This window comes from Ambystoma mexicanum, chromosome 9 (assembly GCF_040938575.1).
Source record: "Ambystoma mexicanum isolate Mex_15411 chromosome 9, UKY_AmexF1_1, whole genome shotgun sequence".
NCBI lineage: Eukaryota > Metazoa > Chordata > Amphibia > Caudata > Ambystomatidae > Ambystoma > Ambystoma mexicanum.
Window position 1 is genome coordinate 591,501,024 of NC_090931.1, and position 15,258 is coordinate 591,516,281.

At 45.1% G+C, this 15,258-nt stretch overlaps 1 protein-coding gene across 1 annotated transcript in view; it reads left to right on the forward strand.

Moving 5' to 3' along the window:
• CENPV (centromere protein V) overlaps positions 1-13,798 on the forward strand; it is a 64,631-nt gene extending 50,833 nt beyond the window's left edge. The window contains exon 5 of the mRNA XM_069615213.1: positions 12,348-13,798. Within this exon, the coding sequence (XP_069471314.1) occupies positions 12,348-12,472 (125 nt within the window). The 3' untranslated portion in view covers positions 12,473-13,798. The remainder of the gene's footprint in view (positions 1-12,347) is intronic.
• The last annotated feature ends 1,460 nt before the right edge of the window (positions 13,799-15,258 follow it).

Genomic DNA, 15,258 nt, shown 5'->3' on the forward strand with positions numbered 1-15,258 from the left:
CGACTGGATGTTCCTCCAACGTATTCCACATCGTCCTCCCAGCCTGCCCCCCTGGAGAATTTCCTATGCTATTGCAGCTTACGTTCCCTCAAGGCTGTGTGCGGTCAAGCAGGCATTGTGTATGAGCATGTCACACGTTATGGAGGAAAAAACATAAACTGAGTCTACGGGTGCTATGCGTCCTATTTATAACATCAGGTGATGTCGGCCTCGACGCAGGCCTTCGAGGGACATCGACCCGACGCCATCGACGCAGGACGCTCTCTGCCGAAAAATTTCCGAAGTACACAGCAGTGGATATTACATGTCAAAGATGTGGAAAACGTTGGAGGAACATCCAGTCGAAAGAACATTACCAGTTGGTAAGTAACTTGTTCTTCTCTCTCCCGTAGGGTAAGTCTGACTGATGTGTTCACACTACCAGCAGAACAGGTGTATAATAAGAGTTGGAGTTTACTGTATTGCCCATGGTATAGTTTTATGAAGCCCCTTGGTGGACTTAAGATAAACTGTCCTATCAACTTGCGTTACTCAGTAGCCTGCACGCACGTAAAAACACAAATGGGAGGCAACCTCCAAAATCGTCTCATGTCATGGCAGGAAGTGACAACAGATGTTTCGGTTCTAGATATTATTCGACTGGGTCATGTTCTAGAGTTCGGCAAAGCGTTACCACGGGTGCCCCCAGACATGCACCAACGGCCCCATCTGCACATCCTACAGGACGAAGTCAGAAAAATTCTGTCTAACAGGCCATACAAAGAGTGCCAGTGACGCAAAGGAGTCTACTCCTGCTTCTTTGTCATAAACGCCAGACGGAAGATGGAGGCCTATATTATATCTACCTACCCCGAACAAGTCCAGAGGCAAACAAATGTTCAAAAAGATCATATTACCAGATTGTCATCAAGGCGGTCCAACCAGGAGACTTCCTTGCATTGCTAGACCAACAGTATGTGTATTTTCATGTCCCTGTACACAAGTACCACAGAAAGTTCCTAAGATTTGTTGTAGGGAACCACCACTATCAGTTCAGGCTACTACCGTTTGGGCTATGGTCTGCACTGAGAATTTTCGAAGTGCCTTGCACCAGTGGCAGCTTTCCAGGGGAGCATGGGGCTTTCTCATATACACCCATAACTCGACGATTGGTTAATAAGAGGAGACACAAAACGGGAAGCATCTCGCCCCTACATAACACAATTTGATTTTGAATTGATATTGCACAAATTCATAAGAACCAAGCAGCAAGCTGCATCTAGGCGCAGATTTTAACAATCTATGTAATGCAATACAATACAGGCATTTTAGATTTATACAAACAGGTATGTTTTCAATTTCTTCCTAAAGACAGCCAGGGACTGAGTCTCTCTAATGTGTGATGGAAGTTAGTTCCAGGCCCGTGGGCCGGGCACCGAAAAGCGTCTGTCACCCCAACAAGTGGTTTTAGAAGGTGGGATCAACAGAAAACCTTGGTCCGTGGATCGCAAACAGCGTGTAGGGGTTATAGATCTTAATCTTTTATGTTAGTACGCTGACGTGCTTGATATTCTCTATCAATTACACCAAGTCCTGTGTAGTGCCCTTCAATAATATAGTCCTGTTGGGTACAGAGTTCTCTACCACGGCCTCGCTTGTCCGGCCATCACAGGAGAGAACGTAGTCCATTCCTTGAATACTTACCCGGACTAAAAGGCATTTGTTTGGTCAGAAAGCAAAGTGCATGCAGCTGTTACGAACCAGGTTGTGCATGAGACCATTGCAGGAATTCCTAGCGGACAGATGGTCTCAAGTACGCGGAACGTGCAACGACGAGCTGCAATTCACAACTCTTCTAGAACACCAGCTACGTTGGTGAGCAATCCTTCACCAAGTAACAAAGGACCAGCCCCTCCAAGAAGTCTCACTTCAACACACCCTAGTAAAGGACGCGTCCCTGACTGGATGGGGCACGCACTTGGGCGAGTTGTGTCTGAAGGGGCAGTGGACAGACGAAGAAGCAAAGTTGCATATAAATATCCCGACGTTAAGAGCCATAGCCCAAGCGCTACGATCCTTTAAACCAGTACTGAAAGAATCTGTGCTAAGGCTATTAACTGGCAATACCACCTCAATATACCATGTAAGGTGGTACCTGGAGTCGGAAGAAGCACAAACACTGTGGCACTGGGCAAACAATCACACCCAGCTACAGGACTTTCACCTACCAGGGACGCAGAATACAATTGCAGATCATAAAAGCAGGGCATCAGACCAATATCACAAATGGCAGTTGTCTGACGAACAGCTAACTAACAAGGGTGTTCAAACAATGGGGCACACCCGCAATAGACTTCTTTGCAACTCTGAATAACACAAAATGTTGCAGCTTCGCCTGCAGGTACCCATAAAAGGGCTCACTGGGGGCTAGGGGACGGGTTCATGCTCTCCTGGTAGGGAATGTTTGGAAACGCCTCACCCCCCACCCCCATATCCCAGTGATACGCAGAGTGATCGAAATGATGGCAATGTATCCATGCAGAATCTTTCTGGCATGGTACTCAGATCTCCTACACTTAGCAGAGGACCATCCGATTCCGCTGGAGAAGGCTCCAGACTTGTCGCAGAAGAACGGCCAAGTCCTGCACCACAAACCGCGGTCCCTGAACCTCAAAACATGGCTCATAATTTGTCGAATTTGGGCACATAGAATTGCACACATATGCAGACTAATCTTGCATGCAGCAAGAGCAGTATCAACTAATAGGTCTTAAAGCTACAAATGGGTCCACGTCTGTACATGGTATGTCCATAACTGAACCTGCTGCAAATAACGCTGCAATGTCTGTTGCCCTACCTCCTCAAGCTGGCAAAGGAGTATCTGTCACATTCACCAACAAAAATACATCTAGCAACAATCTCAAGGTTTGTAGTCGTCAGTTATATAGCACCATTTTCTCATTTGTATGGCCTTGATGAGCTTTGTGGCTGCCCTCCGGGACTTAAGTCCAGGTATGGGACATTTAAGAATTTATTTTCAGATGCGTGTGTGCGTTCTGCCACGTTAGGACTTGGGAGGCTGCCTGGGCCCCAGTAAGCAACCCAGATGTCCGCCACGTGGGGGGGGCTGCTGTCGGCGGTTACGATCGAGTGCTAGAGCAGGAGACTCAATGTGTGACCGGCTAGACTGAATTTTTGCATAGGTTGTCGCTGTAAACTAATAGCTGAGATGTTATGTTGAGGCACTTCAGGGGTTTCAGTGCGGACGACTATGCAAGCTGCTAGACCGGATTAGACCGTCAAATTGTAGAGTGCATGGATGGGAAGCAGTGCCTGCAGCATGTGTCCACAGACAGGGTGTGATTTATAGATTTGGACAGGTTTTAGCTTTGGTGTTGTTTCTTCGGTCTCTCAGGCGATTAGCATACTACCGTTGGGAAGGACCTGGGTAGTGGCATTCTTTGAGGGCGATGGGCAAGTGTGCCGATTCCCCAAAATAAAGTTGAGTAGGATGAAAAGTATCCCCTTCTCCTTGGAAACAGTAGTTATTACAAGGAAAATAAAAACGGTAGCTCAAAGAGTTCCCAGCAACAATGCACAGAAGGTGCTGTGTGCTGCAATAATAAAGTGCCTTAAAAAGTGGAGGAATTTCAAGATGCTGCATGCGTGGCACCTTTCACCTGAGAGAATTGCCAAAATGTAATCTGGGTCCTCTCCGCTCTGCCCGGCAGGTTGTGGTCAACGAGGGTCCTGGTTCCACCTTTGGTGGGGATGTCCTTCTGTCCAGTTTTTTTGGTCTGAACTCCTGAGCTGGTTTAAGGAGATTACGGGGGCTGACCTACCCTTGCGGCCCCTTGTGCTTCTCTTTGGTGTTCTGGCCTCGGATGAGGGAGATGAAACTTTGTCACGTGTGTTCAGGCCATGTTGCAGGCGGGGAGGCTTGCCTTGGTCCAGAAGTGGAAATGCTCTGTGATGCCTTCTAAAGCTGACTGGTTAGCAAAACTCTCGGTGATCTTTACGTATGAGAAACTCTCTGCGATTACTCACGACACCATGAACTCATTTTTGCAAGACTGGATGGTGGTTCTGCTTCATGAAGATTGTGAATCAATGAGACTTTGAACTATGAGATTTTTCATTAGCCTTTAATATTTGTGATGCCACCTATGTTGTCACTGGCCGTCCTTTGTTTTTATGATTTGAGCCCGTTGCGACAGTATTGATTGTATATTTGGTCCCGATTTTGTGAGATGCCTTTCTCTCCTTAGTTCCTCTGGGTATGGTTTGGGTTGAGAGGGGGGAGGGGATGGGGTGGAGTCTGGTTTGGGGGTTCCTTGACTTTGATTCCTTTCAATGTTCTTTACGGGGGCTTGTTTTTTGAAAACTATAAAATCTTAATAAAAATTCATGTGAAGAAAAAAAAAGTGGTGGAAAGCAGAACTCCAAAAGGAAACCACCAAAAGGGTTTAACAAGATTCCCAGAGGTAGAGTCAAAGACTGAGGGCCTCATTACAAGTTAGGCGGTGGACCAAGGTGCTATTAGCATCTTGGTCCATGCCGGTAAATTACCGGCAGCGAATTTGTAGAAAGGGGAATTACTGCCTAATTCTGAGGTTGTGAAGGCGGTAATTCCGCCTTCGTCCATTGCCCTTCCCCATTCCCATTTTTGCCCCATAGGGCTCTATGGGAATGGGGAAGGCGCTAATTACGGTACCGCAAATTGCGGTACCGTAATTAGCACCTTGGTCCCTTTGCGGCTTGGTTTTAACGCCTGCAAAAAGCAGGCGTTAAAGTCTCCAACCCGCAAAGGGACCTCGTAGTAAGGCGGTAAGGGTTTACCGGTACTGGTAAAATACTGGTACCGGTAAACCCTTACCGTTTACCGTGGAAAAAGGGTCCCACTCACTCAGGTAAACTGCAAAAAGTGCTGGGGGACTCACAAGTCGGGAGAATATTACACAAAAATGATATTCTTCCCAACACATCTTCAATAAATATCTCTGAACACAAGATAGATTTGTTTCACTCACTGAGAGCTTGGGGAATGGAGAAGTTCCCTCTTGATCTCCTCAGGACCCGAGCCCTGTGAGGTGTAATCCCACACTTCACTGTGTTCAAGAAAAGCTTTGATGGTTGAGTGCCTCAACTGACTGGACTGTCCCAAAAAGTGTTGGCTACTCATACATTCATTACCCATATAATTGGTTTCTTGTTCACCAAAATATCCAAAGCAGAGTCTGCTGAAACTGCACCCATATTTCATTCAGAACCTTCAGAAATCCCATTTGAAGATATTCTGAAACATAAAATCAATTATGAATTTGAGGTAACAGAAGGGGTTTGCTCTAATCTTTAACACACTTGCTAAGCACATGGCGTTTTAATGTGAAGTCACTTGGATACGTCCCTTTTAAATTGACCTCTTGTAGTGTGGTCATCCTGAATTTGTGTTGCTTTACATACTGGTTTGCTGTCCCTGAGGTTTAAGATTGGTGTATTGATTTTGTCTTTCTTGACTACTACAAATTAAAGAGAATAAATGCCCACGTTAACTAGGGCTGTGGGAATGACACACTAGCGTTATTTATAAGCAGAGTCTAGACTTCCTTCTGTAGCAGTTCTCAGTGATCGTGTGGCATTCTACTCTCTTACACAGGTAGGGGCACACAGTTTCTGTATCAGTTCTATACAGTACCCTTGGACTACTGTTTCTAACATCCACTGATCTGATTTGATTTCCCCCTGTGCCCCTGCCACCCCATGTGTGGGTGAATGCTGGGATACATGCTATTGAGAAGCATGGAGGGGACCCAGATCTTTGAGTCACTGTTGTGAGGGAGACTATGCTCCTCATGAGGTTGGTTCTCGCCCCCTTGGTTTACCTCTGTGTGGGGCTAGGGTGTAGAGTAGGAGTATTGCTGTGGCTTCGCTGAATTTCGATGCAAAAAATCCAGTCAAAAGTAAAAGGTCCAATTACTTTCGACCAAGTATGCTAATACCTTTAATGGAGGATTAATTTTTACCATTATTCATACACCACAACCTTTAAGATGTTTATCCATCTCAGGCACTTGCCTGTCTCTAAATGTTGGCAGATTAAATCAATGGCAGGCTAATCTGGTACCCGGTTAGGGGCATTCTTACTTTTTAGCTATAGTGAACACTCAAAAAGGAAAGCTTTTTCTCACCTCAGTGTACAATTCTTGCAATTCAAGGCCATCAATATTTAACTAATGCTCTTGTCCCGTGCGGGCAAAATCAGATCCGTTGGCTTCCTAAATTCACATTAGGCCTTTCTAGTAAGCCTGAAAATCAGACCTTTTGTTGTCAATTATAACCAGATTTCATAATTCCAATTGAAGGAGATGCGGATTTCACCTTAGTTTTTACAGTTCATAATTTGGTGGAACCAGGAGGAAAATTCCTAAAGGGCTTCTTTGTAATCCCTCATATTTCTCAGATTAGTGCCACACCCTTTGGATTGTCCGTCTTCTCATTTAAATGTTCTAATACCCAAAACCTCCCTCCTAGACTGAACAAATTACATAACAATACACTTGTGTAAACTCTAAGAGGTGGGGAAACCTGACCACATTTGCTTTGATAGCTGGGTCATAACAGCTCATCCCTTTTGTACTGTCCAAAAGTAACACTGGATAGTAGGCTCCAAACGATCTATGTAGCACGTGCTCAGTCACACAGTATCTGAGAAAAACTGTAAATGCAATTTTGATTGTTCCATGCCCCCCTTGCTAGGACTTGACCTGCTTCCCTTGTTGAATTTTCAGTTTGCATTAAATAATGTATAGGATTTCCCTGTAGGACAATCCTGTGTACCAGGGGAGCACTACACTGGCAATGGCTGCACTATAAATGCCCATTGCGTTAAATAACATTTCACTCAGAAAGCAAATGAGAACTTGAGGACATGTGATATGTCCACCTTTATTCTTCTAGCCCCAAACTGGCTCTTACAGTTTTTGGTTTTCAGATTGTCTCTAGGGATAATGTGCACCCTCACAGAACTTCTGTAATTGCGCAGACGTCCTAAAACACAATTAAATGGAAGCTGCCTGGAGCAATGCTAGTGGTTACAATTAATTAATAGCTTACCACTCCTCATGTTTTGGTTTCTATCCCTAAACATCAGGGCATGGTTCAAAATAACTTGGCTTACCCATCCGTATGTCTGAGAACAATCTAGCCATTTTGTGTGATGCTAGGAAAGTCTGTAGGCGTTACAAGTTCATCACACCGACCTGGCTGACACCCACCTCCACCCACATCCTAGATGTCCTTGTCCCTAATGGGTACAGCATCCAAAATAGAGACCGGCCGAACAAGACAGACAGAGGCCTCGCAGTCATCTACAAGACGTTGTGACCTTGCACCAAACTTAACGTCGACAACACAGGCTCCTTCAAAGTCTTCTACTGCCACTTCCAGCTCTCCCCGACGGACTGCCACCTTCCATCTCATCTACAAACCACCCAAACCCAACACCGCCTTTGTCTGAGACTTCACCTACCTGGTCACCACCTTGACCCTCACGCATACCAACATCTTCCTAGGTGACTTCAACCTCCCAGGCAACAACGCCACCAAACCGATGAAGGAAGCTCTCCTCTTATTTCTGGACAAAAGGGTCAAGCACTGCGTCAACCCACTACCCGATCCTGCCATACCACACTCAATGGACAAATCCACCGCCATCACACCTTCATCAACAAAATCAGCAAGATTCATCCATCACATGGACAACAGCTCTGCATCCACAGACCCACCTCACGTCCCTCCTCTCGAAATCTGGACAACATTGAAGACCCTCTCTACAGCGGACATGGTAGAAACCCTGGCCGTCCGCAAATCCACATTGTATACAGACGACATTTTCCCAGCATCCATCCTCAAGACCCTCCCTACAGAAGCTCTCCTCAACAGCTCCCTAACTCAAGGCACCTTTCAAGGCATCTTTCTATCGACCCTAAAGAGAGGACAAATCCTCCCTCTACTAAAGAAACCCACTCTTGAGCCCGACAACCTAGGTAACTATCGCTGCATCATCCATCTTCCCTTGCCAGGTAAGATGAGCGAGAAAGCTGTAGCCATGCAACTGCAGCAACACCTCGACACCAACAATCACTGACAAACCTACCAATTTGCATTCAGAACCAGATGCAGCACAGACGGCATCCATACAGCAGGTTGATGCCCTCAACAACCTTGACGACTGCCACCCGTGCCTCCTCATTCTACTCAACCTCTTGGCAGCTTTTGACACAGCAGACCGCCAGGGGTTCACAGATAGCCTACATTGGTGCATGGGGATGAGCGACCTTGTCCTACGCTGGTTCAAGTCGTACCTCGCCAACCGCCAGCAGTTTGTTCAGATGGACTCCTCGAGTGCCAATGCTACCAGTGACCTGTGGAGTCCCACCTGGTTCCATCCTCTCCCTAGTGTTCTTCCATCTATACATGCAGCCGCTGGGAGCCTGCCTAGCCACACACAACATCCACATGTACCAAATGCCGACGACACACAGCAATACCTCAAGAGCGACTCCATCAAGGACATCCACAGGCTTAAAACATGTCTCTTGCTGATCCAATCTTGGATGTCCTAGCCAAATTCCTACTCCTCTCCAACACCGAACACCCAGACATACAAACCTGGCTATCAACCTTGAACTCTGAGGGCTTCACACCAGAGTTCCCCATCTGCGCCAAGTCCCTCAGGTTCCACATCGACAAACACCTCTCCTTCAAGACACACATAGCTAAGTAAATTCTTGGTTTCCTGTGGAAAGTCCAGCCCTTCCAAGCTCCGGACAGGTTTAGATCCACCATTGAAGCACTGGTCCTCTACCACCCGGATGGGGGCAATGCCCTCCTCGAAGGTCACCCGTCGTCCTCCCTTGTGCCCCAGTGTCCTACACGTGGCTGCACGCCTCACCAAGGGTCTATGCAGGTACAACCACATCACCCCGGCCCTCATCGTCCTTCACTGGCTTCCACTGTGTGCACAAATAGCCTTCAAGTCTTGCTGCATCTATAAGGCAGTCTCCCTCAAGTCACCCAGCTACCTTGTGGAGAAACTCAGCATCTGCGGTGGACAGCGCACCACCAGAAACCAGAACGTGTGCAAACTTGAAAAACACGACTGCAAAAAAGAAAGGATCAGAAAACAAGCCTTCTCTGCCTATGCCCAAGACTATGGAACCTCCTCCCCGTCAGCATCAGACTCACTCCTAAAATTCAGAAATTAACTCGAGTCTCTCCTTCTCAACACCTAGGCCATCTCGTCGGCCCCTCTCCGTCGCCCTGTACAGCTGTACCCCTCTATATCCTACCGCCCGCTGTATATCTGTTCTGTTGAATACCTCTGTAAAGCGCTCTGTCGCTTCCTGAAGCTAGCTCTGTGCTCAATAAATAGCATAATTAATAATAAGTTCAAATGGTTATAATGAATCCCATTTTTACTTCACTTTCTTCTTCTTTATACATTGGGTCATATTCTAGCTTCTCTTCAGTGCCTTCAAAAATGTGCCTCTGCTACTGGAGCTTAACTTAACAAATCGGAAGAAACTATTTTCAAAACTAGGTAGTTTAATTTCATTTGTACAGGTTTCCTTCATTCGGTCATCTATTCCAACAGCAGCCATACCATCTGAATTGGGTATTTTTTAAAAACTTATTTGCACACTTGGAATCACTTGTCACATTACAGCAAAATATCAGCAACAGCAGAGGGGATCGCACAGGGGGGACATGAGGGTTGCAGGGGATAGGGTTCAGGGGAGTTGCCAGGTCTTGACATAGTTTGTAATAATTATAGTCTTAGTGGGGCCCATATGTCCTTGGGCCGGGAGCTGAGCTGTTGCATATGGATCCATTGTTCCTCCCTGTCATTTGGCCACACCACATCATTCAACCATTGACCCTTTTTAGGGGCTTGTGTGTTTCTCCACCGACCGTAGGAGAAAACAACATTTTGCCAACAAACACAACTTCACAAATGTACTCGTACGCATATCGTCTCTGATAGCATTTCACATACATCTTTACAAAAGGGGGTTAACATGGGGCAATCACAGATCATGTGGCGATATCTAGCGTTTGGGGATCTGCAGCACGAGCATGCCCCAGTCCCCTCATTAGAGAATAGATAAAGCCGGCTCAGAGTGTAGTGGTACCGGTGCAGCACTTTTGATTGGATCAATCTGAATCGTGAGTTATACGACACCCTAGGTGTGTGAGAGCACATGTCACTCCAGATGTCATTGCTAATCTCAAGTTGGAGGTTCAATGCACACTAATCGCGTGCCTTACAAGGGGAGGTGTCGGAGCGGGCCTGGACCAGTTGATAGAGGGTTGACACACGGCTACGGCTGTCATGTGCGGATAGGACACACCCAAAGAGTGAGTCACCGTCTGGTGGGCCACAGCTTCTTCCATGATTTCCGCAGGCCAGCTTAGTGCAGCCACTGCGAGGATCGCCTCAAGCCTGGTATCTCGACGGCTTGATTGAAGTTACTCTCTGGGTATAACAAACCCACCGTGTGATATCCGTGTTGTATCCAGATTTTCTGGAAACCTGTGTCTGAATGTGGCAGTGAGGCAACCCAATTCCAAAGGGGAAGGTTTTCATGAGTATTCGGGACACCCACCTCTGCCTGAGTATTTATTGGTCAGCATACATCGTACATAGAGGGAAACCGGGTGTGACTGCTCCGATGCACAGAAGAGACAGTTCTGTGAAGCGAACTGTGTATGTGGGATCCAATTCCAGTTCTTGAAGCAGCATAATGTCTAGGAGTGTTTGTCCCACCTAGCTTTCTGATGCATGCGTTGCCGGTCAATTGAGAAGAAGGGGAGAGCTATGACTTGATACAAATAAAATTAAAGGAAAGATGGCCTTCATTGTTGTGCCATATTTTAACGTAAAAGTTTACTGGACCCAGAAACTTAGGGTCGAGACTATCTTTAGTCTAATCTTGGCATTCTGCACAATATTAAAGATGGAAATTCGGTCGCCTACAGGCAATGTGGTGGCCAAGTACAGCTGAAGGTGGAACTGGGGGCTGTCCTCAGAAGCAATCAACTCTATGGGGGTCATTATAGGTTTGCCAGTATCCCGCTGGAAGTTCCGGCAAACCTACTGCTCCGCCGCCTGATATCCCGGTATTACTGAGATATTACAGGCCGCGGAAAGGGCTTTAAATTCCCATTCCATGGTGTCCCAGAGGACTCAATGGGCCTCATTACAACTAGTGCGGAATGGGTTTAACGGCGCCGGTAATGGTGCCAGCGCCATTTAAGCCACTCCGCACTATTACGAGGTCCCCTCGCGGGACCCGCTCTGGACGTCTGGTTTATCCAGACGTCCATATCGGGTCCCGCGAGGGGACCAGGGAGCTAACGGGCCCGTTCGTAATGGGCCCGTTGTTAGCTCCCTCCCCATTCTCATTGAGCCCTATGGGGGCTCGAATGGGAATGGGGAAGGACCGGGCCCGGGTTCCCTGAAGGAGGAAATACCGGGCCCTCCATACTCGGAATGGCCCGGTATTTCCCCATTCATGGAACCCGGACACGATTCTGGAGGCAGCCATGCCCTTTGTAAGGGCATGGCTACCTCCAAAGTCGTAATGAGGCCCAATGTAGGGGATTGCAGGAATTACCAGCACCAGTATTTCCTGGATTTTCTTTTTCTTTTATTTTTTTTGGGCCTGTGAGGGTCCCATTTTTCTCCAGCCCTTGGTTGTAGGTAAATGCGACCCCCGCTGGCACACTTGTATTTTCCCAGTGCAGTTAAAGTGCTGGTAACGGATTTACCAGCATTTTTACTGCACTGTGAACATTGTAATGACCCCCCCTATGCTCTGCAAGGCTTGCTTTTGTAGTGAGAGTGGTATTTCCTAGCTCCCCGAGACTGAACGCCCTAACCCGTGCAGGGCACGTGAATTATGAACTGAAGATCTGCTTTTTCCACACAAATGACTGTGCACTTTTAAACCAAAATGTGGTGTTTCACTGTATTAAGGAACATTTAAAGTTAGTTTAAGTGGAGCATCCAGCAAAGGTTTGGAAGTGCTGTAGAGCATATCTCAAAATGTGGACTCTCTATTAGCCATTGGCTAGTGATAATTGATTCTTGGTGAGGTAAGAAATTGTGTGTGGTGTCTATGTGGGGAACTGAGTGGGAGAGTGACGTTTTTGCTAGGCTAGTAGCTTGCAGCTTAAGACCTTTAACCCCCCTGTACAGGTTCTGGTGGTATAACAGAATTGAAAAACTGATCAAAATGCATGTGTATTTCTGTAAGTGAACAATTCCTTGCAATGAGCCTCGTCTTTCCTTTGTCAATTTTCAGGTATAGCACCACATTGCCTGGATGAAGGGTCAGCCCGCAGCATTGAGATGGAGCCAATCAATGGGAAGGAGTGGGAGAAAGCTATAAAGGAACACAAAACCATCCGCAGCATGTCTCAGTGCTGAAGCCTCGTTACAAATCCACGTCTGCAGCTCACCATTCCCTTTTCCTCTTCCTTTTTAGCGTTAGGTAGAGCACATTTTTTAAAAATAAGCCTGTTCTCTCCTGCGACCTTCATGCCCTTCTCGCCATTGGTAGTAGACGAGTTGACAAGTCTCTTGTCTTTTTAACGTTGTTGATGCAGTGAGCGGCACAACACACCATTTTATTCTGTACAGTAACTGTTCCCCTCTGTGTAGGAAGTGACCAGATTTGTTTTATCAAGAAATGTTAGGCCTTTCCAAGAATGTAAAATCCATAATATGTGGATTCTTAAGAATGTAAACTATCTGCAATATGTAGATTCTTAAGAATGTAAAATCCACAACACATGAGATCCCTAATACAAATTCCACAGGATTGAGAATATAAAGTCTGCAGTAATAACCTCGCAGTTCAGGGAATTCTTAATGCAAGGTCCACAGTACAGGGGATTGTTAAGAATGTTTTATCTGCAGATCTGCAGTACTGAGTTTCTTAAGAATGTAAATTCTCTAGAATGTACAATTTGTCATAGGTTGCTTTAGTTTACCTACACATTTTAGATACCTACACAGATGCATTCAGATCATGATTGAGACATATTTTTTTACTCTTTGTGCAGGAGTCGAGTTCACTTGGCGCCAGTTTTTTTTTAAAGCAAACTTTGTAACTTTTTAAATGCCGTATGACACTCTGAGGAAGTGTTCTTACATTTTTTTCAAGATTTTGATACATAAACAAAACGTCCTGGGGCTTGACAGTTGAAGTTCAGCTTTGGTTCTCATTTTATATATATTTATCTTAACTTCCCACCATATGGCTGTGAAATCGTAATGAACCTCCAGTTTGGCTATTGTTTGTTAGAGTTCTGGTGTTCTCACCAAAATATGTTTTGCCTGGATTTAACTATTGCCTACTAGAAAATCCATAAACGGAAAATAAATTGCTCTTTCCAAAGTTAATAGCAATGCCCTAAATTGTGAATTGTATTATGTATTAACTTTTATCATTGTAAAATGTTTCTATTACTATGTTCAAACTCAGTTGCTCTGTTTAGCGATCCAAAGTTAATATCCTTGGAACGTAGGCTTCGGATACTGTGGTACCAGTGCTATGACATGCACATACTAGATAGGCAGTCATTGCTGCAAACCAGTTTGCAAAACCTTCAGGGAATAGCCACAATAGTCTCTGTGTAAGCAGTACTTATAAAGCATACACAAATTGTACTGTACTTGATGTAGTATATTTTTGTAATTAAATGGTTACAAAATTACACCCATTATAAAAGTAAATTTTTTAATGAAAAACATGTATACTGTTGTTACTTATGGATGGCAGACCAACATTTGGAAACTAAATTGTCTGTTTTGTTCTTGGAAATCAAATTAGCACAACCCTTCGATATGGGTACATGATGATTTTTTCTGTCGGTCTCAAAAATGTGCCACGTCATTCAAGAACAGGAGCATGTTCTCCGCTAGATGGTATTGTCACTATATATAGACCATCACTCAAACATGATTTTCCTATGCCACTTAAATATGGTGGTTGGATTACCCAATTATAGAGTTCCACATGAAATCCAAGTTCAGAAGGATGCGATTGTGACCAGGTTATTTAAACCTCAAAGGTTTTTTATAATTCCTATTAAATTGTACTCCCTAAATGTTGGTAGGAAAAGAAACAAAAAGCTTCCATCGCCCGTTTCCAAGTTACCCACTAATGGGGCTGGAGCTGAGAAGAGCAGCTGCGGCTGCTAACCCTGGCATGCACCTAATGGGCATAGAGGGGTTTGTCAGGCAAGCCATTCCATTAAAGTATGGGAGAATTCCGGTGATTATTGAATAGCGTTTCTTCATAAAAAATTGTCTAAATATTGTTTTTTTTTAAATAGTTTTGAAAAGAGCATAAATGTTTTAGTATGTATTGTGCCCAGGCAGAAGTTTAGTATTGTCGTACATTCACATGCCCATACATAATTTACTTTTAAACACTTAAAATAAAAAATAAAAAATCTTCTCTCTAAGCATGACAGTGGTCAAATGTTCAAGCCACTCCGATTTATAGACATGTATATAAAAATAGGAACGTTTACCATTTGAGACTGTTCCTGATCAAAAAGTTATACATTCATGCAGTCTCTTGCTCAAAAGGATTAGCTGTGCTAATGATGTTTGATGTTAGTACAAACCTCCTTACGGTGTGGTACAGATTGCTACCATGGCACGCAACATGTACACATGTTTTGGATAGTCCAGTGTAAATTGTAGACAGCTGCAGTGTGATCTCCCCAGTTTAACTTATTGTTTTTGTATGCTTATTTCGAGCAATTCACCCATAGGCCTCAGTGCGCACACATTAAGACAAACTGACAATACAAACAAGAAAAGATCCATCAGCAAAAAAACAGAGCATCATAATAGTACTACAGCTATAAATCAATCATTAGAGTTCGTGTCTTTATTGCCTTCTTAATGTTGAGCACATCAGCCATAGATTAGGCGCACACACACATTGAAGCTTGTTCCACCATTGTTTTTTAATTTAAAACTGGGAAGATGGAGCGTGTCCTCTACATTAGATCTCAGTGATCTGCATACGGGCACCTCATGTAGGCACCCAGTAAGATAGCTTAGGGCTTTCCCAGCTCGACACTTAAGTGTGCACATTTTATTTGCAATTCTGTGATGAGCCGGAAACCAGTGAAATGTTCATCTAGCCTCCGTAACATGATCTATCCTGCCCAGTCAACAACCAACTCTTACTG